At 40.9% G+C, this 26,643-nt stretch overlaps 1 protein-coding gene across 1 annotated transcript; it reads right to left on the reverse strand.

Annotated features, from left to right (window-relative positions):
• Positions 1-9: 9 nt before the first annotated feature.
• On the reverse strand, positions 10-24,283 carry LOC120791611 (granule associated Rac and RHOG effector protein 1-like). Its single transcript, XM_040130111.1, has 13 exons — positions 23,185-24,283; positions 13,799-14,011; positions 12,863-13,003; positions 12,511-12,606; positions 12,073-12,234; positions 11,580-11,738; positions 8,983-9,080; positions 7,489-7,614; positions 5,139-6,250; positions 4,143-4,308; positions 3,332-3,469; positions 3,103-3,178; positions 10-2,121 (listed from the first exon to the last, which is right to left on the reverse strand). The coding sequence occupies exons 1-13, from the start codon at positions 23,686-23,688 to the stop codon at positions 1,705-1,707; spliced, it is 3,408 nt and encodes a 1,135-aa protein (XP_039986045.1). The 5' UTR covers positions 23,689-24,283; the 3' UTR covers positions 10-1,704.
• Between the last annotated feature and the right edge of the window lie 2,360 nt (positions 24,284-26,643).

Genomic DNA, 26,643 nt, shown 5'->3' on the forward strand with positions numbered 1-26,643 from the left:
ATTGCTAATCATTTTTATTCATTTTTTGCATTGCTGGTACACTTGGAAAGATTCAGTTGCCAGCTCAAGAGAACAATAAGCAACATAAGCCAAGCAGTCCCCCTTCATATCTTCTATCAGGGCAACATGTTTTTATTATTTTTTATCTTTTGTAGAAGCCACTAGTAAACCATTTGACACAGCTGAGAAGCTAACAGTTACAGTCCAAGGTCTGTAATGATGTCTTAAAAAAAAAAAAAAAGGCTGCAACAGTAAGGGAGATAACACAGACAAAAAGCAACAAACCCTATATCTTGATTGTGCAAAGCACATTAACTATAAAAAGATATATATTTATATGTATATACAGCAAACAATTCTCTGTAAACATGTTAAGTATGTTAGTTTTCTGAAAACATGGTGTCATTTCATAAATACAGGCAACATTGGCATCCGCAAACATCACAAAAAGATAACATTCTGGGCTTTTAAATACAGCCCATTGCCATAGAAACCGAAGAAACAAGGGCTCCAAAACACCCTCATCACACATTGTTTTAGTGTTTAGCATGGCATATTTGGTAACCTTTATAGATAGATAGATGGTGTAGTTCAACTCTGTAGGAAAAAAATGTGCTTTTTCACATATTGGGAGGTGGAAAATAATGTTTCGTAATATGGCTACAAGAATACTAACATACAGTAATGGTATAACATGTAAGAAAATACAAAAATAAGATTAATACTGTCAATAGTTGTACAAGAAAAATATTGTATTATTAAACAGAAGAAAAGTTAGGTTTATGGGAGTTAGTGTCAATCTGGAGCAAACAACCGCCAATTAGAGAGGAGGAAATGAATACGCTTCCGGGCGTGAAGACGTTTCCTAATGATCTCAGCCGGTAGGGCGTGGAACTTCACCGTTTATCAATAATCTCAGATCTCCTATCTCCTCAGCACCATTCGTCTTCTCAACAACGCTTTGGTTGGAAATTATATTCTGCAAGTGCTATCAATACCAACATGGCACATAGTTACTGCTATAATTCTTAACTCTGGTCAGTTGTTGAAAAAGTAGTGTATTTCTCTCAAATTACACTTCTGCAGTGACTTACTATATTTATGCTGAGCCTGCTCAAAGCCTCTTAATAAAAAGAACTAAATATTTATATTTCAACTTCAGTATTTTACAAGCTATGAAACAGTAGATGGTAGCTGTATTCTGAGTCATCTTGCGTAAGATTTGGCAGTTACAGCTATGTAGACACAGTATATTCATTATGGGCAAAATGAGAGCATCTCAAGCCCCTGCCCCCTTGTGATCCCCTCCTTGACACACACATTCAGCTGCAGAAGCAAGTGGGTGACGGCCGTGCACGTCTCCAGCTCCAGTCTGAGGAGACATCAGCTCAACAGACAGAGAAACGACCACTAGACCAACTGCTGCCAGCGTGACACATGCACCTTTCATAGTTATAACATGGCAGTTGAAAAAACTTCAAAATACGTCTCTTTTTTCGAATGGGGATGTTTGACATGGAAAAATATACATACAAAAATCTCACGCCAGTGTGTATCTGAATTTTGCCTCTCAGGCTTTGAAATCTTCCAATTCAGTGGGTGTGGACTGTAAAGGCTTACACTTCGGCCCACTCAGTGGCTCATCTAACAGAGCTACAGATCCTCCGTGGCACTTCACCGAGCACTCGTTTAGCATTAGATTGGTCAGTACTGGTGAAGGTAGGAGGGCCTGTGCTCGTGTTTGAGGGGGAAGGATTTAAAGCCCTTGGTCATGGGTTTGTGTTGCTGCTGCTGCTGCTGCTGTTGCTGCTGCTGCTGCTGCTGCTGTTGTTGTTGCTGTTGTTGTTGCTGCTGCTGCTGTTGTTGTTGCTGCTGCTGTTGCTGCTGTTGCTGCTGCTGCTGGGTGAAGGGAAAACCAGAGGAGATGCAGGTGGAGGGGGAGCAGTCGCTGGCAGTAGACCACACGGGAGACTGCAGCATCTGCATGGAGTCGCTCCACTGAGAGGAAGGAGGGATGTTCATCTGGTACAAGGAAGAGCTTGGATTGGGCATGGTGTTGGTGTTGGTGTGGGTGGAGTGTTGCCACGGTGCTTTGGGAGGCCAGGTTTTAGTTTTGCTGTCCTGTGGGGCACAGCAGACAGTGATGAAGTTAGAAATGTCAGCGTGTAATCAAAGGTCATGCGTAAGAATTTCGACAAAAAAATATAAATCTCAGTGCCTAAAAATTCCTGACTGGTGCTGTAAAATTTACAGCTAATTCTGATGTTTCATTGATTGAGAGAAAGCTGTAAGGAAATCCACGTTTGTTATGTTTTTCTCATGTGCCTATATTTCCCCATCTGAAATGAATAGTTTTTCACCATCAATTATTCTACTGATTGTGTTAGCAATTGATCAATTAATTGCTTGGTCAGAAAATAGTGAAAAACAGCAGTCACAGAGCCCAAGCTGACTCAAATGTTCAAACTGCGTCTTTTGCCCGACCAACAGTTCAAAACTCAAAGATATTCACAACTGACCATCACTGAAGAGTAAAAAAAACAAGAAATATTCACATTTGAAGAATTGAATGTAGTGTATTTCTGGCATTTTTGCATAAGAAGGACTTGAACAATTACTTGATTATTTAAATTTTTGGTGATTAATTTTCATTTGATTGACTGATCGGTTATTGACTAATCGTTTCAGCTCTGCTGGTGTGGGAGTGTGTACTTTTTCCGTCCCAAAAAGACCCTTAGAAATGCTTGATTTCAGTAATAATATCACACTTGGTGTGAGAAAAGATTTTGATTACTGGAGGAAAAAACACTAAAACAAAAAACAAAACACCACCATAAGTGAAAGCTTTAGACACTACACATTCAGTGAAAGACCTTCAGCAACTTCTCAGATATCTCAGAAGTCTAATTTAAAATAATTCTCAAAATAAAATAAATTTTAAAAATGGGAAAAAATGTTTTTTCCCCGACAGAAGAAGCTTTTAAAGTTCTAAACCCTCCGGTTTGAAAAATAAGATCTATGCTCACTTCTCTAAATGTTTCGTACATTAACCAAATGCGGGGTGAACTGGTGAAAGGAAAAATAGGGCAGCTGATACTTTACCTGGTTATCATCGCTGATGTGATGGAGTGGTGGTGAGGGCAGGGTGCACACCTCTGGCTCACCACAGCTGTGCTTTCTGACAACAGAGAAATTTACATGGAACATCATCAGTGCGCACATAAAGCATGGAGAGCATTTGATCACAGCCGAGCTCCAGTAGGCATTTTTACTAGAATAACAAGGAAAATGAGAAGACAAATCGAAGCCAGTGTATGGGTTTGGGACTCACCTCCTTTGTTTAACTGCCGCTACAAGGTCTGGCCCAGAAAACATGGAGAACAGACTGTCGCCATTGGCTGAAGACGTCTCATCGCTGGAGCTGGCCGAGTCCCCCTGATTGGCTGACCAGCTGCTGTTCACAGCCTCACTGAGGACACAACCAGAGGAGGTGTTTGCACTGTTTTCGATTATACTACCAACAACGTGTTATTAAAAGATCTGGCAGACGTCTAAACACCTTGGTGACAAATAGTTTAGGAAAATGATTACGTGGCAATCGCTGCATGAGAGTTGTTGCATACTGAAAGTCTTTTCATTAACTGTTACTAAACATAACCGTGTGTGCTTTACAAGTGAGTTGCCACTGCAGTAATGGCTGCATGTTTACTTCTGCCTACTTTCCTGAATTAGTCTCTTATGCAGGATGCTGTCTCACACTTGTGGGAATAATTAAATAACAAAAGTCATGATAAAGGTGGTAGATGCCTCAGATATCAATGATGTCTGCCACATTAATAATTCAATCATAACATGGCCCGATACTATTGTGAACTGTGATCAAACACATTTTAATAACCCTCTAAAAGTTTAGTACTATATGCTGCTGCCAAAAATACATTCTGAAACATGGCATCATGTATGTGTCTGTGCATGTATCTTGTTTTTCATATTTGTCAGATACACACACACACACACACACACACACACACACACACACACACACACACACACACACACACACACACACTTAATTTTTTTTAAAGAAATTTCTGTATAACAGTGGAGCAGAGGTAAAGCAGATGCCATGTATGGATACCTACCCCTCACTGTAATACTCAGGGTGGGACCAGGTCCTGTGCTGCTCATCAGGCATTGGCCAGTTGCTGCGTGTGTTGCTAGGGCGACGGATGTGCTGCACCTGCCGTTTCTGCTGCATGGCCTGACTGACACCGGCGACGTAACGTGCAAACTCCGGGTCAGAGCCAACTGCGCATGGAAAGGGAGGATAAACACGACTATGAGTTTCTGACACCCTCAGCTTTTCTCTTTGGCTCCCTGGAGCTCAATCCGTTTAGCCAGACTGTCTACCATAGCAGAAAAATCACAATAGCTGTAAGTCAACTCTGCACAATAGACCTCGACTGCAATCAAAAGAGTCTGCTGCACTGTAAAAATAGAAACTGACACAGGTTAAATTCAGCATAAACCATCAACCTAACGTCACATCCACATGCAGGGGAAAACAGCTGCTCATACTGTCTGGCCTAAATTAATTATGCTACTCACATCAAGGCCCAAAGTTGTCTGGAATCTGCGTGAATGGTCATAATATAGTATATAACTAGTAATAAATAATACTAAATAAAATCAGTATAATTTGGCAGTAAAGATTTGAATATAGATGAGTAACGTTTTCTTTCTCAGCTTGTTACCCAAGGGAAGCATGTTAATGGTTTCAAATGGGTTATATGAACACTTGAGGTAACTCAGGACACCTACAACCCTGTTCCATACATTACTGTAATGGCATAATGAACATCTAACTAATAACTGCATTGCATGACTGTATGACTGTATGATGACTGATCATGTTACACTTCCAAAAAATTAAATAAAATAAATAAATAAATAGCAGTAGATTGGTTAAAACAGATTTTATCTGTCTATGCATACAAAAGCTGATTTTCACCTCAATTTGTATTACTACTTCTAACGTTTCTGCTCTTATAATTAACCTGAAGAATGTCTCTCTCCCAGTTTGATACGGATGATCCACAAAACCCCCAATGAACATGTAATAGGAAGGTGGATCTCACCTGCTGGGTCAAATGGCAGCGTGTCTCCCAGCACTCCAAATACTCCCTCACTCTGGTCCCTGTTGGGCCAAGTGTTGTTGCGGGGCCCCTGTGGCTTCTGACCGAGCATCTCTGACATGACACTGTCCATGTATGTGCTGACCAGGCCCAGACTGTACAAGTCCGAGCTCAGATCTGGCAGTCCAGGGGATCCCCACTGGCCGATGGGACCCAGAGGCGACAGCCCTGCTGGGGGGCCTTGAGGGGGGGGTTGTTGCCCAGATGTGCCAAGCCACTTGCTTGCCACTCTCTGCTGTGGCAGGACCTGTGGCGGGGTCTGCTGAGGAGGAAGCTGAGGAGGCGGCTGCTGCTGACTGATGGGCTGCAGGAGGTGCTGGTAGTACTGCAGGGCCTGCGGGGAGGGCTGCTGAGGTGGAGGAGGGGGCTGCTGCTGCGGGGGCTGTTGTTGCTGCGGAGGAGGTGGCTGCGGTTGTGGCTGCTTCTGCAGTGAAGGAGGCTGGGGCTGAGGCTGAGGCTGGGGCTGGGGCTGGGGCTGGGTCAGGGTCTGGGCTGGGGGTTGTAGGGCATGAGCGATAGATTGGGATGTTGGCGGAGGTCCACTCGGCGGTTTCAGCTCAGCGGGGTTTGCAGACGCCACAGAGTTCCTCCTCTTGACCAGGGGTGAGGCCTGCTGGGACTTGCCCATGTTGAATCCTGAGAGAAAGTCGATGACATCCTGCATCTCTTGGTCAGTCGGCAGGTTCATCCCCTGGTCCTCAGACACTGAGCCGTTGGCCAGCTGGCCTTGCTGTGTAGAGTCAGGGGTGCAGGACAGACCTCCCATCTGCAGGATACTCTGTAGCCTCCCGTCACTGTGGCACAGACTCTTGGCCTTATCCTCAGAGCTACTGGTTGTTAGCATGCTGCGAGACGGGGTGCTAGGGATGGAGTAACTCCCCCCACTGTTAGAGCTGGATGAGACCTTCTTGGTGAACTTGGAAGTCAGCTTGGATATTGTTTTGGGGAGTCCGCTGGAGGTCTTGGAGCTGGTGCCTGGAGGCAAGTCTGCCTGGCCACCATAGTCTGGGCTCTCCCGCTGCAGCTGTATCTGAATAGTGGGCAAGGCCTGCTCTCTTTTGAAGGGAGGAGAAAGACAAACAGTTATTACCATTATTAGCTGACAAAGAAGTAGTATTTATTATATTTAGTATCAAAAGTATCTGATATAGTAATCTGAATTCAGTAGATTAAGGGTGTTTTCATACCTGCAGTTTGGTTCCCTTGGTCTTGACCAAGGGAAAAAAATTCCATTACATTGTTGCATTTTAGTTCTGGTCCAATCTATGTTCAAACTGGCTTTTTAGAGACGAACCAAGACGAGGTAAAAATGAAGTCATACCGACTGACAGGTAACTAACTGATTGATTCAGCAAAGGCACTTCAGCAACTTCTTTCCATTCGTGAAGATTTTGGTCATTTATACAATATCATTTTCAGCGAAACAAAAAGCCATTGCATGTATTTTCCATCTCCTGGATTTGCCCGTACTGAACCCCCCCAGCAATGTAAAAGTAATTTGCCATATGATGATTCCACTATCAATCTTGGTAATGTGATTACCACCGGCCTTTATGAAGCTCAATCAAGTGCCAGACTTGTTCCCTGTACATTAGGGTGAATACACTTCAGCACAAGTTCAGTTGATGCCCAGCGAGGTGAAGCAAGCCTTTATCCCCCCCCCCCCCCATTATTGATAAACCATTATTATTATCATAATGATTATTGTCGTTATGATTAATGTCATTATTATTATCATCATTATCACTATTATCACTATCATTATTAATATCATCATCATCATCATTATCAGACAGTTTCGGAGATTGTATCATCAATGCATTATCAGGACCCACATGAGGAAAACAAACTCTGGTGACTGACAGCTAGTGAGTCTGCACTTTAATGCTTCTTATGTGTATATTTATGTTCTCTGATGTCACCAAAAGCTCACGAAAAAATAAAAATAAAAACATTATAAGCATTATTAATATTATTAGACTGCAACTTGACCGCATGAGAAAAGACCAATAGGTAGGCACAGGACCAAAAGAGGCGTCTTGTGCAGCAATTTTCTGCGATCGCAGTTTTAGTGGACTTAACTGTTTGGTGCGCAGCAGGGTTCGACTGACAGATTCACACCAGCCCAAACAGACCGTACCAACTGTTTGGTTTGGTTCGAACCAAACAGGTCAAGTGTGAAATCACCCTAAATCTAAACAGATAGTATAAACATCACCTGTATAGACAGCTACCTGGGAAAACTATGTTAGAAAATGAAGTGATTATTTATTGTTATTTAACATTCACTCACTTTCTCTCCTTCCACCTGTTAATGTCAAACACAGCTGTGTAGAGCATGTCTACTAGACCAAGCGTCTTCTCTGGGTCCAAGCTCCGCTGGAGCAAAGACATGGTGGCTGGGTCCTCCTTCAGACACCTGAGCATGTACGCACACACAAACACGCACAACAGGACAGGACATGAACTACAGTTCCAACACAATGTCTTAAACACAAAAGCCCAGGTGCATTTACTGAACAGATTAGTACCTGACATGTGATATTCATAAACAAGAAAAGAGGAGCAAAAACAACCATGACAGGTTACTTTTTCAGCTCACAGACTGGTTTCCTTACATGAATGCTAATTCAAACTTCACATAAAACTGTCTACCGACAAATGACAACTAGAATTAAGTTTTTGAAGCCATGTGTTTTCCCTTTTCTCAAATTACACCAACTTTGCCTTGGCCCAACATCTGTCAATGTATCCCACTTAACTGTTCCAGTGGAAGTACTCAGTGGCCAAAAGTATAATGTAGTTTTATGTGCAGCACCAAGCCTTGAATATATAAAATTGTATAAATATGAAGTAGGTCAGCGATGAGCTTCCTCAACAACTTTCTGCGTTATTTATGGGCTACTTTTGAGGTGATTTAAGGCTTAAACACATCAAAACAGGGTCTATATTAGCCTATTATATCATCAAGTGCATTAAATGTAAGCCTAAGAGAAGTTCATGCTTCCAGTACCATTACAATCCTCAAGTTAATTCAAAACTAGGGACACTGTGACCTGGTCCAAGCCAAAATCCACTGATGTTTATACTCTTGCTACAGCTGTAAAACAGTGTTGAGCACTGACTGTGAAATGCAGCACAGGGTAAATCGCATGACCCCCCCCCCACACACACACACACACACACACACACACACACACACACACACACACACACACACACACACACACACACACACACAAACACAAACATTTCTATTTCAAGATGTGGTCATGCCAGTACCGCAATTTAATTATATACTACTGAAGTATGGTTAACACAAATGTGTTAACACTACATTAAGAAGGTGCAGCTATCAGTCTATTAAATCTACTATATTAACCAGATTCTCCAGCCCTCCTCAGTGTGTTGTGAACATGAGTTCCAGACAGTTTTATGTCCTGTTTAGGGAAATCTTCAGTGTACACCAAAACCATGAATCAACAACATGATGTCATTACATTCCCTAATGTCTGTTCTCCATTTCCTCCCATCTGACTGTGTGCATTAGATTTACATGTCTCGTGTCTGTTCACTCTGCTGTTGTGTACACAAAACCACATGATCAGATAATGCTGCATGTAACTGTACCTGGATAATAATCCAATTATTGTTCATATGTTCAAAATGTCACATTAAAAATGATAAGTTTTTGCCATTTTTGACCAAGACAAAAAAACTTGCTGGATGAATTAAATATAAAAAAGTTTCAAAGTCTTGTAAAAACAAAGTTTCTTGATGCACTCACCATGTAGAAGGAACTTGGACCACCACCTTCGAGCCCTCCAAAGTGATCTGGGGAGCATAGGCCTCCTTGTTCTCAATCTGAGCTGTATCAACAACCACCTGTTGGGAAGGAGAAACACACCTGCATCATCATCTCCTGACAGAAGAGATTTCTTCACAGCCATTGATTTCTTTATTGTGAATTCTGTTTATTTAAGCAATCCACAAATTTTGTACCATTCTGTATGTCGACTCATTTAGGGTACTCATACAGCCATTTAAACAACTTGGAGGACCTATTTTACAACAAAACAGAACCAGTCAGATTTCGCACTTTTACCAGCCATAGTACCATGAAAAAGAACTTTACCACTTTACCACCGCTTTTCACCAGTGTCTGGATTAATTTCCCACCAAGTAAGCGAGAGGCGGTTTGAGGTGAGGAAACTGAACACATTCAATCAGCCAGTGACAACAAACAGTCTAGCCTTCCTGCCAGCTGCTGGTCAAATATATTTGCAAGTTCTTTGAAAGTGGCCTTGGCTCCTCGAGACCTGCACAGCTGGGTCACAAAGAGGGAGGGTGGGGTGGGGGTGGGAGGAGTCTATTTCCTGTATTGCAGGAAGGTACCCTATTGTTATTTAAAAAGCAGGTGTATCCTCGGAAACCCCGGACTGCCCATGTGAGAACGCCACACATACACAAACAAATAGTCTATCAGCCATGTTGAAACCCATACGACAAGGTCACTGGGGGCAGGAAGGAGGAGGAGCAGCAGCAAAATAGACGAAGTTGACTTCTTTGCCAGACTTCAAAACTCATGAGTAGTGGGAAAAAGGGAGTTGCTAGGAACAGAGCAGATATGGCGATTCTTACTGTGAGGTTTGTGTGAGTTTAAAAGACATTAAATAGGGAGGAGAAGGACTGTGTGTGGGTGTGTACGGTGCATGACAGTGAGTGTACAAGTATGTATATGCAAGTGTTTTAAAAAGTGTAGGGAAGACACTTTGTGTGTGCAAGTGTGTGTCCATGCACACTGCGTGATACGTTTTGGGTTGAGTGGCAATAAGGAACTAACACAAAGCGCTCATCCATCACCCAGGGATTGTTTTACAGTTAACACGGGGCAGGCAGGGCTGGATGGGAACACTCCCTTGGTGTGACACACAAAACAGGGCAGACCACACAGAGGAAATAAACACTAAAGCATAAACACACTGGTGTTACTCAGAGAATCCCTCTGCTGACCCTCCCTTCTCATAACTGACTCTTCTTTTCAACCGGGGGGGGTTCATTTGCAGACCCGCCCAGACGAGCCCCTCCTTCAACCAGATGCTACAGGAATGTTTCTTCCCCTTTGTGTCTCTCCGGTGTTTGTTTACACCTCTCGGCTGCCTCAAAGCAAGCAGACAGATCTCCTCATCTCAATTACAAATCTCATGCACAATGTGATGGAAGTTGCCAAACCCACAGACACACAAAGGGAGCGGATTCAGTAACTTAAGCCAAAGTGTCAGTGAAGCAAAACAGGCCCGTTCACATGAGCATGCCGTCTCTTATCCACTGCTCTACAGTCTTATTTACACTGTGGCGATGGACATTAACAAGACCAAAATACTGAATGAGGATCCAGCAGAGATCGTTCTACACAACTGTTTATCGAAGTTCATCTAGCACAAACACAAAAGTGTTCTTATAAGAGAGTGTTACAAGAACAGAGAAAAACTGTCTGACATTTCACCAGCCTAAATAAATTATATTTTAAGTGTTTCTAGTAAAAGTTTTTTTTTTATTTAATCTCTTAAATATGATAAAATCTTTAAATCAAAGGGTTGATCATCCAGAAAATAATATATAGTAAAGAAAAACTAGAATTACCACCTTGTGGTTGTATTCCTCCGCCAACCAGTCAAGCTGCAGTTTACATCCATGTCTGTGCAGACTCATATATGTAGTGAAGAGTTTGAAGGAATTTAATTAAAGGTATTAAGTATATTTTGTCATAATTACCATATGATTACTTGAGTTATGGTCAAAATCGCATTTTGTGAGGTCACAGTGACCTTGACCTCTGACGATTAACCACCAAAATATAATCAGTTTAGCCTTGAGACAGAAAACCCGAAAACATAATGCCTTCGGCCGCGGCTGTCACAGAGGCATGAAAATGTTTCTAATTCCTAGTACACTCAAGTTTTTCCTCAAAAAGTTAGGCATTTACAATAAAATATTAAATTGTACTCAAATCCAACTCAGTGCTGCCTAGGAAATATAATTTGAGAACTGCAAATTATATTATTGTTTGCTTAAAATGGGGGTGACCTACAGTAGCAGTTGTGGCTCAGGTTACCGTTATGCTCACTTGAAGCTGTTTTGGTTAAAATACAGTGCACTCTATTCAATCTAATCTATATTTCATGATGACATGCTAAAAATTATGAAACATTTCGGCACATCTGGAGAATTTCCTGTAATCACAAGATCCCAGGTGTGATCCACTGTGTCGAACTGCAGTGTGTTCATTTCTGACAAATTCATGAATAATCAGGCAATACTAGTTTTGAGGGCTTTCCAGATGTACATACTGTAGCAACCCTGGTCTTTAACATCTCTACTCACCAGACCAGCCTGGGCAAACAACAGCTGGACAGCTGTCTTGCAGGCTCCTCTCCAACTGGATGGGCAGACGTGGTTGAGGACCTCTGTAACGGGGGAGTCGTCCCTGGGGGCCACTCCGTTCTGGCCCAGCGCCTCCTTAATGAGCTGCAGCATTGTGTGCTGAGGAGACAAAACACGGTGTGCCGTCAACCAAACAGTCTGCCATCAGTGTCTGCTGTTGTTACACTACAAAGCACATTAAAAAATGCAACTGGAATCTTCACTGGTCTACATATCTGTTGAGCTTATCCCTCAATACACAAAAATAGAATAATTTTTTTTTTTTTTTTTTTTAAATTTAAAAAGCAGCTTTTTTCTTAAACTAGTGACCCAGAGAAAGTTCATGACACAATACTGAAATAGAGATGATTGTCACCAATGGGGTAAGTTGAACTTTCCTGGAAAATATTGATGGTATAAGTATGATGCTGGCCAGTGGGCTCAGGCACCGTACCGTTTTCAGTTTGAGGTTTTCAGCCGCCGACTCGTTGAAGGACACTCCTTTAAGGAAATGTGAGCCGATCTGCACAGGGATGGTGGGCAGCTCACACTGGATGGGCTGGGAGGTGGTTTGCATCCTCCCCGCCTGCTGTGCCTCCACCTCACTGCAGCAGCCCTACACACACACCCACACCCATTTAAATATATACACAAAGGCACAAAACACAAAAAAAAAACAACATTGACCCATGATGGTGACACATATATGAAAGAATAGCTGTCTTCTAACATTAAAAATAAACAAGATTTTGAACCAAAATTAGATCAAGTTAGTAAAAATTCAGTCAATGAATCTTAGATTGTATTGTCCAGTAACATGGCTGTAGATTAACCCTTACTACTCATCATTCTATTAATCTATCAATATTTTATTGACTCTGAGTGAACTCACATGTAAGGCTGCCTCCACAGCTTTGGGGTTAAGATGAAAGCCGGCCTTCAGTGCATACTCACTATGGCCCAGGCTCTCTAGTGCTGCTTTATAGGCCTGGAGATAAGGAGAAAACATGACCTGCTATCAGTCCAACATTGATTTCATCACCAAGATCAATGGGTTTTCATGTTACACCTCCCCTTGTACTGCAAGTGCATAAATAACGCTATCTAATTCCATCGTATTATTCAATTCTATTAAATATTACAAACACTTTGACTCGAAGGAGATATTTCTGAGAAAAATCTAAAAGCCACTGGAGTAACAGTGACTGTATTTCCCCGCCCTGGTCTTTAGGGTGATACTGTACCTGTAAAGCATTGTCAATCTTCATGTTGAGCTCCTTCAGCTGGTGCTCAGGGATGGTGGTGTTGTTGGAGCAGAAGAGCTGCTGAACCTGGATGCCTGCCAGGCAGCCGTCCCGGCCCCTCTCTCTCAGCCTTGCTGTGGCCTGAGGACACAACAGCAAACAGCAGAGTACTGGGTCAGAATGACAGCAGGGACATCTACACTACTGCAACACAATCTCACAGAAAGCAAACTATACTTGAGAATGAATGGATAGTACTAGAAAATGAGATGACCAGCATTTTAAAAAAGTGACTGTTTGTAAGGGTGTACAGAACAAAATTCGAATAAAGGGTGTAGTTAAAAAGGATAGTGGGTAAACTGAGGTATTACAGGCAAATTCTCTTCTAATGCTTCTAATGCTTATAATCTCAGGAAATAATGATAGTTTTAACAAAATAGATGCTAAAAATGGGAAATACAACTTTAAGATGATAAAAAAAAAATGTGTGTGGCTTCTGAAACAGAGTCCTTGCTGCCTCTGCTTAAACAACCCCCCCAACACATTCTACCAGGATCTATCCACGCCCTGTCCCCTCCAGGGCTAACACTCTACATGCCAGGGCTTAACAGATCAATCAACCCACTTTTCTCCTCTCTGCCTCACTGTACACAACAAAGCTCAAAATGGGCCAGAGGGACCGATCACCTTGGGGATTAGTTAGGTCCTCTTACAAAACAGCCTCCCCTACAAGGGTGCAGAATATAGCAATGCTGGTTCACAGACAAACTGCAGCTCAAAAAAAAAGAGGAAATAGGAAATTGAGGCTGTAAAATCATAAACGGCTGGCATTTCTCAGGAATGTGTAACAAGTCGGCTTTTCACCTCACACAGACAAACCCTATGTTTCCAAGGTCCAGACCAGGAAGAGTCCTGGAGTGCCCTGTGACTGCATACCTCAGCTGCACCTTTCCATGAGCGGGAGGCTTCTTCCAGCTCTGTGAGGGGCCCTAGGTCGGAACTTTGCGAGCGAGCGTTGGTGCAACGCTCCTGGGCTTGGGCAAGAGCCTCTGCCAGGCAGGACTGGGCCACAGGTTGCACCTTCTGCAAAGCCTGTGATAGAAACTGGAAGTGGACCTGCATCACCGTGAGGAAGCACCGACCCAGTACCTGGAAAGAAACAACAGACATTACTGGTACAAGATGCCTCATTCTGAGGAACATTCATCATTAACATGCTAGATTATTTCAGTCTGGAAGTTTGAGACACCAAACAATATGGATACCCTCAGGCTAGGAAACGAACACGCATTTCCACATGCCTCAGTGTCTGGTCAACAACACTCTGAATAACCAACTTCTTGCTATATTAGGAATAATGTACTGTTTTCTAATAGAACGGCGTGTCAAAATAATGACTGGCTGCCTCACAAATAAGTTATCCATAGTTCTGGTATTTTATACATTTCTGGGACTGTTCAACCAAAAAGATCCAGGAAGAAAGAAACTAAAAAAAATAAAAAACACATGGGCGCCCTGGAGGCTCACCTTGTAGAGCACATACCACATATCAAGGCTGCGTCCTTACCACAGGCGCCCGGGTTCAAATCCGGCCCGGGCCCTCTGCTGCATTTCTTCACCACTCTCTCCCTCTGCCTTATCTGTCTCTCCCCACTATGACTATCAAAGCAGAAATGCCAAAAAAAAAAAAAAATTATCTTTAAAAAAAGAAAATACAAAACACAAACAAAAAATGTACCTTGAGCTTGTTATTGTTTGCTTTTCCACAGCTTAAGAACAGCTAGTGATATGCTTAACAGAAAGAGTGCAGCTATTGTGGCATATGCCTAGCTATGTAAATTTGTAGGAAATACACTGGAAGACTTTTTCATTCACAAAATTTAGTGCAAGGTGCACTTTGTAGTTCAATATACTTCAATAATATAGAGTTGCTGTATTAAAAGAGTGACACAACCATCATCTCTCTTTTTATACAAAATCCACCAAATCAAATGAACGATATCAGGAGATTGCCCCCGGGCTACTCCTTTTAATTATAGTAAAATGAATAATTAAAAACAAATTTAGAAAAGACGATGAGAAAACCTGAAAGAGTACCATCTTCCAACATGATAGATTACCATGTAACAATCTCGTTTAACCAACAGACCAAAATAAACAACCAAAATGCAATCATCTCCTCTCTAGACAGCATTTGTCCACCTTGTTTCCCTACTGTTTGCCACAGTAAATGCCTTAATAGAAATGCCACTTTTCGAAGTCAGCACAGCAACTTTCAAAATAAAGCAGATTTCTGCTAACTAAACATGCATGCATGTGTCCATTTTGTTTTAAATTGTGTGCTTTAAACAGTTTTTTATAAAACATGAGAATGAGAACAATGTGCGTTTGTATTTGCAAGCGAAAGACAGGCGGAGAATATAATGGACTGAATATGTATGTCGCTGTGTGTGTGTGTGTGTGTGTGTGTGTCTGTGAGAGAGAGAGAGAGAGAGAGAGAGAGAGAAGGCGGGAAAGAGAGAGTTTCTAGTTTGTCTATACTGAATGACTGTAAAATTTCAGCAAGGATTGCAATGTTTAGCATTCGGCCATAATTCTATCCATTTCTGTTTAGTAAGCCATGTATCGCTTTTACCTTTTGATGTTGTCACACTCTATTTTTAAGAAAAATAGTGTAGTGAATTGGTAATCAGAGCTGAAATGCAGTTCCTCTGTGAACAAAGCAGTGGCATCCCAGGTGAAAGGGGGAACCACTTGGTAAAAATCGTCCTTGCCCAGATTTGAATTTGTGGTTTAAAATTTTCTAATCTAATCAAGGATTTTTGTAATTATATAAAAAATATATTCAATGTAAAATTATCACAACCTCGAAAAAATATATATATTTCAGTTTGACCTACATCGTTTCCACATCTACTGAAATGAATGTCCAAGTGTGTGTGTGTGTGTGTGTGTGTGTTGGGTGAGAGAATAGTCCAGGCTTAGAGGCTGTTTGTTGTCCAGTTCGCAAAATAAGAGAAATGGGACACCACAGGGTCCACCATGGTCACAGGGTTTTCTTTTTCAGGTACCTGCTGAAAATATCTCAAGGGGGAGGCCGGGGTGTAAGGACAGAAATATGCTGCTGCTTTCTGATGGCAGACAGGACCAACAGGACACAGCTACTTTCACTCTTCAAAACCTCACCTCATGGAAACCAACACCAAACTGTGTAAATGACTGAAGCCATGAAACCTCCAACTGTTGGAAGAGTTGTTGGAAGAGAGTGTTATTGCATCTAGTATGAGTGGTTGACACCTAATTTCACGTCACCTCTCTTGTTGTGTGTGGTCGGCTTTACTTACTATGTGTGTTGATATTTCACGGTTGTTGTATAAGCACCAAAATGCACTCAGAGTGGTCCAAATATTTAAAAAAAAAAAAAAAAAAAAAAAAAAGTCTTATTAGAGGGAAAACCACTAAACATCGTTACTGTTTTTAGCTGCAAACTGGTGCATTATTGTCCTACATTGGACAACTTTGCTGTCTTTTACCGCTCACAACATTTGTATTCCTTTTTTTTTTTGTGTTACTACCTCATTATATCCAGCGATTTAGTAAATCGCTGTATACTGTACATTTCCAAATGTGAATTGTACTAATAAACATGTTTGCTGAGTCACTGTGCTCAGTGGATAAATACAAGCTTCGGTGTAAAGTAAAAATGAGTAATATAAAAGATGGAGGGGGGGGGGGGGGGGCACACACAATATACCTCCTCAGTGATTCTGAGTCCTGACTCAGAATCAGGTCAAAATATCATGTGATTTTTATATCTCCTCAGTTCCTTATAATGCTACTAAAGTCAAATGTTTGTGTGTGTGGATTGGAAAGAAACGAACAAGAGTCTACAGCCACACTATCGGCTCTGTGAGGCTGTACTTAGCCACAGTGGTGCTTTGTAAGGTCATCATGGTAACGTGCTCACAACGACAATGCTAGCATGTTGATGTTTAGCAGGTATAACGTTTACTATCTTAGTTTAGCATGTTAGCACATTAATATGTGCTAATTAGAACTAAACTCAAAGTACAGCTGAGACTGATGGGAATGCCAACAGTTTTGCAGGTATTTAGTTGTGAAACAAATATCAGACAAACAGGATTTTTGAATATGGCCCTAGATGAAAGGTCAGGGAATCAAAGTTTTTACAATTCATCCTCTGAGGACCATGAATGCCTCAAGAAAAAGTTACAGCAATCCATCTAATAGTTGTCAAGATATTTAAATACAAAACAATTGTCGACCTGTTAGTGGCCCTAGAGGAAAAGTTAAGGGATCATTAAAGTTGGTAGGATACATTGTCCTGGGAACTGTGAATATCTGCACAAAATTTGATGCCAATCCATAAAGTAGATGTTGAGATGATTTCACAGATCAAATGAAAAGTTTGACCTGCTGGTGGCGCTAGACTAAAAGTCAGAGGATAAAAACGGTCATTAGAATTTATGCTCTTGGGAACTTGAATTTTTAAAATAAATTCCATGGCAATCCATCAAATAGTTGTCAAGTTGTTTTACTCTGAACCACAAAAATTAACCTCATGGTGGGACTAGGAAAAAGAGGATCACCAAAGTCAGCAAGATTAATCCTCTGGAGAGTGGAAGAAAATTCATAAATCAGAAATAGAAAGATTCTTAGCTGGCCACAAAAAGCTGTGATATCTGCCAAGGAAGGGGTTACTAAGTACAGACTTAGTAGGTTGCCCAAACTTTTGCTCTTGACACAATTAGTTTAACTTTCTTTTTAAATATTTTTTTCATTTCATGAAATGAACAGTATCCGTGCATTAACCATGCTGCAGGAGTTTTACTTTTTTCCACACTTCAAAAACCAACAAAAACTTAATTTGCCGAGGAGTGCCCCAACTTTTGCCACCAACTATATACTACCTATTCCTCTGCCTAGTCTGAGCTTACTCCGACACATTTGATAAACACAGGCTGAGATCCAATGTGCGAGAGTGTGAGAGAAATTCCTGCTCCCGCTGTTGATGTTGAGCAACTAATCACAACTCAATCAGTGAACGGGGATTTAGTTATTATGCAAAACAGAAAAATAATAGATGACAGAAGACACTTTGGCCTGATAATGAAGCTTGGAGGCAATATATATAGCTAAATAATTACATCACCATATGCCTAATGAAGATCACAAAAGAGTATGAACACAAGCTGACAACAAGATCAAATACTACCCCAAGTGTTACAAAGTCATCTACGATAAACAAGTGAGGAAAAAAAAAATGAGGACATGGCTACAGCACGAGATAATGGATAACACATGTGATTGGCTGCGCTGTATCCCACACAGTCATGGAAAATATGAGAAATAAGAATGCAGCAGAGCCAAGCCGACAGTCGGCCCCTCTCAGGCCCAAACAAGGCGAATCATGAATCAATCAGCATTTATATTTCCATTTTCTGAGAACACCTGCAGTATCAGCACACCAAATCTAGGAGAGTAGTGTTCTTGAGATCTAGACCTCTTCTAGGGAAAGGGAGTGTGATGCTGTTATAATAACCAGATGGTAATGTCATTCTGCACCACTGTCTGATCTTTGAAAGAAAAGAAAAAAAAGCTGCCTACTTTGCTTGGTTAGTGTCAATCTTTGTTGATTATCGCTAGCTTCTTAACTCTTAGTTTTCATTCGTTTTTCTGGGTCTTCCCTTTTACAGCCATTCTAGGGAAACAGGAAGGTCATGCCTGTCCTGACCACTGAATTTCTTTGAACTTATCACTTACATATGCTGGTTTTATGCTGGTTTTACTGTGGCACACTAAAAGTCATTCTAGAAAACTCTCAGTTTGGTTAAAGTGGAGTTATTCTTTAAAGAACATAGGGATCAGACTAACACAGATATTCAAGGTGCCTTGTTGAGGTTTCTTGTAAACAAACAAAAGATGTGTCTGTAATAATTGTTTGAGGTCCAACAAATGTGTTGAACACATTTCCTTCCTTATCTAACATTTGCCACAGCTGATTTTTTTTTTTTTTTTGGCAGTGTTTTAATTCTTGCATTGTTTACATCCAAGTTTGCAGTCTTCTTCATGTGCCTTCAAGGACGCATTACTGCATTTCTTACCACATTACTTGCACCAACTATCGATCAGTGGAGTAGAAAGAAAATCATCAGTAGGAACGTCCATCACATTACCAGCATGTTTGTGCACGATACAAACAAAACAGAGCCCTTCTTTACAAAAAAGTGCCACTAGTGGTCAAAAACTCCACAGGGTACTTTTAAACCTGAATACCAGTTTTAGCCTTAACTGAAAACAGGAGTGTGCCCAGAAATGTTGTTACACTAACCTGTGAATGGCAGGCTACAGTTTATATCATAACAAACCAACTATCATGCATCTCTTTAGCCTCACTTACGACCTACTCCAACTAATGTAACTTCATTTTTGTTCTCATTTTTACCTACTGTGATCCTGGCTGTCATAGAAATGTGCAAATTGTTGTCAGCAGCAGAGAGGTAGAAAACTCATGAGTTTAAATCCAGCTCATTAACTATGTTGCATTTTGTCCTTATCCATTATCTTAACTGAGTTCAAAATATTAAACTCTTCTCATAATAGCTTTTCATATTTTTTCCTCCCTAATTTTGTCTCTTTCCACAATACACAAGTCAAAAAAAGCCAAGGAAAATAACCAGAAACTTTGTCAAAAAAAAAAAAAATAATAAAATGCTACAAGTATTTTTAACAGCTTAAGACCAAGGTGTTGTTTTTTCAGTGTGTTTCCAGTGTGCACTGGGTTTTGCTGGGCAGGCTTATTCAGTTGCCTGACTGAAGCCGCCATGAAGGTCTCTCTGGTTGTGGGGACCTTTCTGTCTTCATTCTGTGGTTTAAACTTACAAGCTCGGCAGCCTCTAAACAAACCGTGACATTTTCATGCATATTTGGCAGTGGAGACTCTCTAAGCAGCCAGGGAGCTGGGCGCTGATTTGAAAAAAATAAAAAAAAAATAAAATTTTTAAAAAAAAAAAGTGGTTTATTTTACAGATTGCAAAGACCTGAACTTTTGGGGGCTTTCTGTTAAAAAAAAAAAGAGTGGGCAAAAGACAGAAAGAGGAGAAGGAGATGTGAGCAAGGGGGAGAAAAGGGGGGGGGGGGGGGGTTACATACCACAACTCCCCAAACTCAGAAATGCATTTGGTTCTTTTTGAAGGCCTCATAATACATCCAGCTGCCAAACAGCATTCCTTGACTCATGCAGACAAAGGAAAATCTCTTTTGCAGTCACAAATACATCAAATCATAAGAGACAGACTGAATTAGCAGCAATTATCCTGAGCTAGGTCTAAACAAGTTTAAGCTGTGTATGCACAGGCGTTCTTCTACCAAAATAAAACATGGTAGATAGCAGCTCAGATATTTAATCAAAATTAGTGTTCCACTTCAGTGAGCCCCGGCCGAGGCCATAGAGGACTCATCACGAAAGCATACAGGCTGCTGCAGTTTGATTTTATTACAGGTGCACGTATACAATGTTTTGATCATTTAATCTTCATAACCTTTAACCAATATATTTAATTTTTTATTGTTGGTACACCTTCTCTGTCCAGCACTAATTTTGGATGCACGTGTCTCTAGACTGAATATCTTACTCTAACAAAAGTGTTCATACTTCCAAACAAGACTGTTATTAGACAAAACAGCCACTCAGTCTCACAACACTCTACTTTGGTGTGACTGCCTGACGACTGTTAAAAAAAACAAACAAACAAAAAAATTTACAATTTTTACCATTTGTGGTTACCATATTATTCTAACTGTGCTGTTTAAACCCAGTATTTTTTTGTTCACATGTAACTGGCACTCTACTGTCATAATATTATTGCATACATGCAGTGTTTTTCTCAGGAGTTAATACAACTCACACACTTGAATAAGGCTAATATAAAATATAAATGTGTTTCCTTCTCTGCTTTAACAAATGTACCCTTCATGCCCGGGGCCAGACAGCAAATGTGAGTGCCAAGCCATGCGGTCTAAACTTTCACAGACTTGGGCTTCCTCTAATATTCATCTGTGCATATTCAAGACCACAGAGAGTCAGATTTACCGACTGCGGTGCTAAAGTGTTTCCTGTTTTGGGCTCAGCCACATCCACTGAGGTCCTGCAGTCCCTCCAGTATCTTAGCTACAGCTATGTACCCGCTCCCTGCTACATACAAAACTATTACATAAAGACTGATGATCCCCATTATTTTTGCCTTACACTGCAGTGTTATCCCTATACAAGGCCACCTGTGGCACAGTGCTTCAGTTCTGTCACCGGTGCCAGAGAACCAGATATGATATGAAATGTGATTATAAAAGTCTTAAATGGATCGACAAAGTTGCACTCAGTAACAAATATGAAGATTGATTGTGAAATCTAGAAATACGCCTATAGCAAAGAGGATTTCGAAGAGGTGAGTAAAACCGGGGAGTCAGAATGCCAGCAAGCAAGCACACCTGAGATGAAATGGTGGTATGATTTTAAGCCAGAGGATGAGATGCCTTTACTTGATTCAGCCAATATTCACATGTAAATTATAAAAAATGTCTTTGTTTACCCATTTCCTGTGGTTGTATAGTGTCCTGTAGTGTTCTGAATATGATCCATGAAGAGCTGAGTGTCAGTGGAGCTGTTGTGGATTTTGTTCGTTTTTTGTCTTCACATCTTGCAATACTCACTTCTTTATGCAACAAATAACTAATTTTTTTTTTAATCTTTGCTTTTTGAACTTTTTCTCCTTTCAAATATTACTACTAATTAAAGTTCCAGTAACTACTGAACTCGAGTTACACTGTTATTATACTCAATTAATTATAAGTTTCTATTTGATATATTAACAGTTGAGGACATCTTCTCCTAATCTGTGGGATAGGGATAGAGCGCTTCACAAGAGTTTAACAACTGTGCATTAGATGCAGGATAAATAAGAAGATGTAGTAATCATAAGGGAATATGGGTTCATGTTGGTGGCTGCTTGGGTGTGGGCACAGCTGAAAAAAAAACAGCTACTTGATGCTGATGGCACCACAAAAGAGACTATATACTAGGGCTGCAAAGTTACAGCAAAACTGACAATTGGAATTACTCTGATAAATATCATTACTGAGATTTCCCATCACATTTATCAATTCATGATTATTACTTCTCAAAGCACAAGCACCTGATAAGTCTCTTCATTTTCGAATGCTTCCTTGTCCAGATCTTTAAGACTTATGCTATAACCTGAAATGAACCCGTGTTTGCAGTCTAACATAGTCAGCATGAGTTATGCAACCTGGCTTCATGAACCCTGTGACCTGGGTTTAAAGTGGGTCTAGATTTAGTAGAAAAGAGTGAGCAGAGGTTTCCATAACAACTACGGGATTAGCACACTGTGATTATTGGTAGTGACTTCTAGTTCTCTCAGCCATTAGGTCTGCTCTCCTCAATAATGCCCGTGTTCGTTTCTTTTCTCCTTTCCTCCTCCTTGAGCAAATATATTTATACAAGATGTGACACAGTGCAGATACCAGACCCTTCTTGTGTGAGCAGTGACAACCACAGGATAACCACTCTGGAATTAATGGTCAAATCCAGGCGTGTGTATATTCCTCTGTGACTTTTAAGGAACTAAAACTATTTCGATTAATCAGGTGTGACAAAAGACAAATGGACAAAAAAAAAAATTGTGTAAAGGGGAGAGAGTCATACAAAAGGAATTTGAGACAGAGAGAAAATGATTCCCACATCACAGCTGAGCCTTGAAATTAGTGCATCAATCTCCAAATCCTCTATTAAACTCGCATGAAAAAACACCTCAGCTACAATGTTTCTCATTTTACACATCAGCAAATTCAGTGCAGTGGAAAGATGGCGTGGTATTCAGAATGACAAAAGATGACTTTTCTTCTCACATCCCCAGTGTTTTTCACACCTCACTCTCAGATCCTGACACCAGCTTAACACTGGGCGTGAGGATCCTATTTGAGCCAGGAAGCACTGATTCATGGAGCCACAGAGCAGCTGATCATCTTGGCACCATTGTTAGAAGACGAGTCATGGGTAAATTCATATGATAAGGTATGCGGTGCTTAACAATACCACCTCAGGTTGTGAGCTTAAGTAATTCTGTCAGGAGAGCAAACAGTAGATTTGAATGTCAATAATTTTTTTTGTTTAGTCACAGACATGAGACAGTTATTTTACTTAAGTAAGAACAATGTGATACTGTATAAACAAGCTCCACAACTGTTAATAGTGAGATGGTGTGTGATTCTGTGTGAACACCTACCTCAACATCCTGCAGGCTGAAGTCGTTCTGGTCTTTGAAGTTTGCGGCCCCAGCGCTCAGCTCCATCAGCATCTTGGCGATCTCAGGCTTTATTGCTGCAGTCAGCCTGCTGGCCGCCTCCATGACGTGTTCCTGCACGTCCTTCAGTTGCATAGCTGCTTTGGAATAGTGAGAGTTCCTGAACACACTGCTGAACAGGTCTGTGAGGAAGGCGCTGGCCCGGCAGAACACGTTGAGAGCATCCAAATATTTAGAGATGCCTTGCTGGATGTCTGCAACTGCAGTGGTGGCGGCTGAAGGAGGTGGGTGGCAGCTGCCAGGCATGCCCACCCCGGTGCCCAAGGGTGAAGAGGCCGAGCAAGAGGAGGCCATGGAGGCGCTCAGGGTCCGGCTCAGCTCAGGCATCTGGTACTGCTGGTGCTGTTGCACTTTCTGCTTGGACCCGCCGAGCAAAAAGCGACGTTTGTAGTCCATTTTACTTTCCTGCGCACTACAACAATACATAAGTGGTGCAACAGCACCGGAAGCTCCTTTTTTTAAGTTTTTTTTCCCAAAAAGTGTCCTCTTTACAAAAACACCAAACCCAACAATCCTGAACCTGTTCAAGTTACGTAAAAAGACAGCCTAAGGATTCCACCTGCCAGAGGCTCATCTCAGTGTACCTGTGGAAAGGCAGCACAGAAATGGGTGAATTTGGAGGGCGATCAAAAAGACTGGCAGGCTGAGTGAAATGCTTAAATGCAGCCCTGCTGCAGATATGTCACGCCCCGATTAAAAAACAGCACAGACACACCTCCAGATTCTCTGTTTCCAGCTTCAAACAAAATTATCATAATAGGGGAGGAAAAGTCAAAAACGCTCCTTTCTTTCAAGGGAGCACTACAGCCAAGTTTTAAAGCGCATTAACTTTCCTTCAGAATGGGGAAAAAAATCTTTCTTCATACAGTATATAGAGTATATACACATATGTATGTACATATATAAACCTATACCAGCCTGCACTAATAAAAATTAGAAAATCCTTTTAAAAGCTGTAAGCAAAAATGAAAAATGAGTCCAAAGAAATTGAGACACTGGTCAACAGCACGGAGGAAAAATGACAGAAATTAAAAAAAAAAAAAAAAAAAAGTTAAAAAAAAAAAACAAGCGAGTAAATGGGTAAATGCTGGAATCAGAGGATGTGGCTTCAGCTTTGCTTATGCACTGGCTGGTAGAGGAGCAATGGGAGGCGAAGGGCAGACAGATCCAGTCCGTCTCAAATCCTCTTCACAAAGGAGGACTCTGCAGGCAGTGAGCAAGTGGCCAGCTGATAGCTCCGTCTGCCTGTCTGAAGTCTCCAGCAGCTTCCTGGTCTCTCCTCTGTCTGCTGGCTGAGGTAGATATTACTCACTGCGGAAACAAGTATGCTTCCAGATCTCACTGTTCTCCGCGGATGCAGATTAGAGCGACAAAAGCACAAATGTATCTGTAAGGCCTCTAGGTCATTTCCTAAGGGAGGAAAGGGCAGAGACACAAAAATGAGGGTTAACATCACGTCAAAGAGGAAGGATGAGCTTCGTTTCAACTGTTTTACTGTTACACCCCAAAATAAAAGGGTCTGCCCTTTGCAAATCAAAACATGACCAACAGATACACTGCTACTTCACATGATTTGCAGCATTTTCAAACAATCATTGGGAAATATTAAAACTGTATGTAAGGTTTTTACCAAAGCCTGACTGCCACGTAAAGTGACAGGAACACAAATAGAAACTGTCAAACATTACACCTTTGAAACTAGTAGGCTTAGCAATAATTAATACTGCTACCTTGTTGGCTGGTCAGACTGAGAGCAGAAGATGGATAAAGCTGTCACATAAATTCACAGTCTCAAATTTCGCAATACAATAATCTGTTAACATGCATCATGGATCCAAAGGTAGCTCAGTATTATTTTTGAGATATGAGATGCAGATTTATCATTTTAGTGAAAATTATTTCACCACTTGAGAACACGTAGCCTGAACATTGAAGTTCGAGTTCAAGTCATCACATTAAAGATGAGTGTAGTTAAACTCTGTGTGGACCTGCTCCAGATGCTTCCCACGGACTGAGATGACATTTAGCTTCCCCTTCTTAGGGGGACTTATGGCATGCCAAGCCTGTGCCACGTCACGAATATTAAACTACTTAAATTCTATTCTGATATCTTAAATCAAATAATGAGAATGATAACAATCAAAGTTGCACAGGTGCAATTCATGGAATCAAATCATTAAGTATGAAAAGTGGATGACAAGGTCAATAAATCCAATATCAGTAGTTCCGAGATGTATCAACTCTTCGACTTCAGTGTCAATTCTACCCCCCATTGCCGTAAGTGGCTGGTCCACAGCCAAATGACCTGAATACCTGGAAACACTAGGCACTGTACAACAACTGACAAGACAGACTGTTTTCAGTGTTGCAGCAGTGCATTTCCTTCTACTTGTAACATGCTGCACCAAGGTAAACCTTATTAAACTGAAGTTACCATTTTTACAGTGTACATATTAACACATCCCCTTTTATTCTACTCAACCTGTTTTGCAGGTGTAGTCTGTTTCGTTTATTTGTGTTTTACTTAAAATCCCTAAAGGATTAAACTGTTCTTAATATTTCATTACAGTGTTCACTACATAACATTCAGCATTTCACACTTTAAATTCAATTCATAGAACCTTGTAGTCACTATGTATTACATGATAGTCTTGGTTCTGTTTACCCCAGGTAAGAAAAAGCTGTTGAACAAAATTTAAGGTGACACCTGTAAAGTAACTATATAAAAAGGAGAAACTCCTTAGATTGACTGATACATAACATACGCTTTATTCCAGTTTCATTCCATAACAAATTATTATACTTGTGACATATTTTAACCACCACCACCACACCACAATTTGGTAGTGTTTTTGGATGTATCAGCTGTTGCAGTGACAGATAAAAAAAATTGTTATTTTACTGCTCTTATTGGAAAAGGATTATTTCAGCCACATTCCTCTTAACTTGCTGGTAATATTATATTACAGTTTGGTAAAGAGCTGCGATTTAAAGTTGTACATTTCTAGACGATTACTAACACCATACCTCACAGAGAGCGTCTTTGAAAAGAATCTCTGGCAGTGTCTGGTTTAGTAGAACACAGCTGCAGAGAGAAATTCCTGCAAGAAGCCATTGTTGGAAGACACTGCAGAGTCTGTTGAGCTATGCATAGTAGGAGTGACAATACTCTCATTCAATACCCAAGCATTATGTGATTTGTCCTTCTCCCTTTGGCCTTTTCATTCGATTATGAATATAATATTTTACATTGTAATAATCAAGGAGAATTTGGCCTCACATCTCTTAATAAAATTAACAGTAATCTAACTGAAAGTCAGCTTGTGACTGTCTGCAGATTTCAGAAAGACATGTTTAAGACACAGGTGGTGACATTTCTGA

Source organism: Xiphias gladius, chromosome 1 (assembly GCF_016859285.1).
Source record: "Xiphias gladius isolate SHS-SW01 ecotype Sanya breed wild chromosome 1, ASM1685928v1, whole genome shotgun sequence".
NCBI lineage: Eukaryota > Metazoa > Chordata > Actinopteri > Istiophoriformes > Xiphiidae > Xiphias > Xiphias gladius.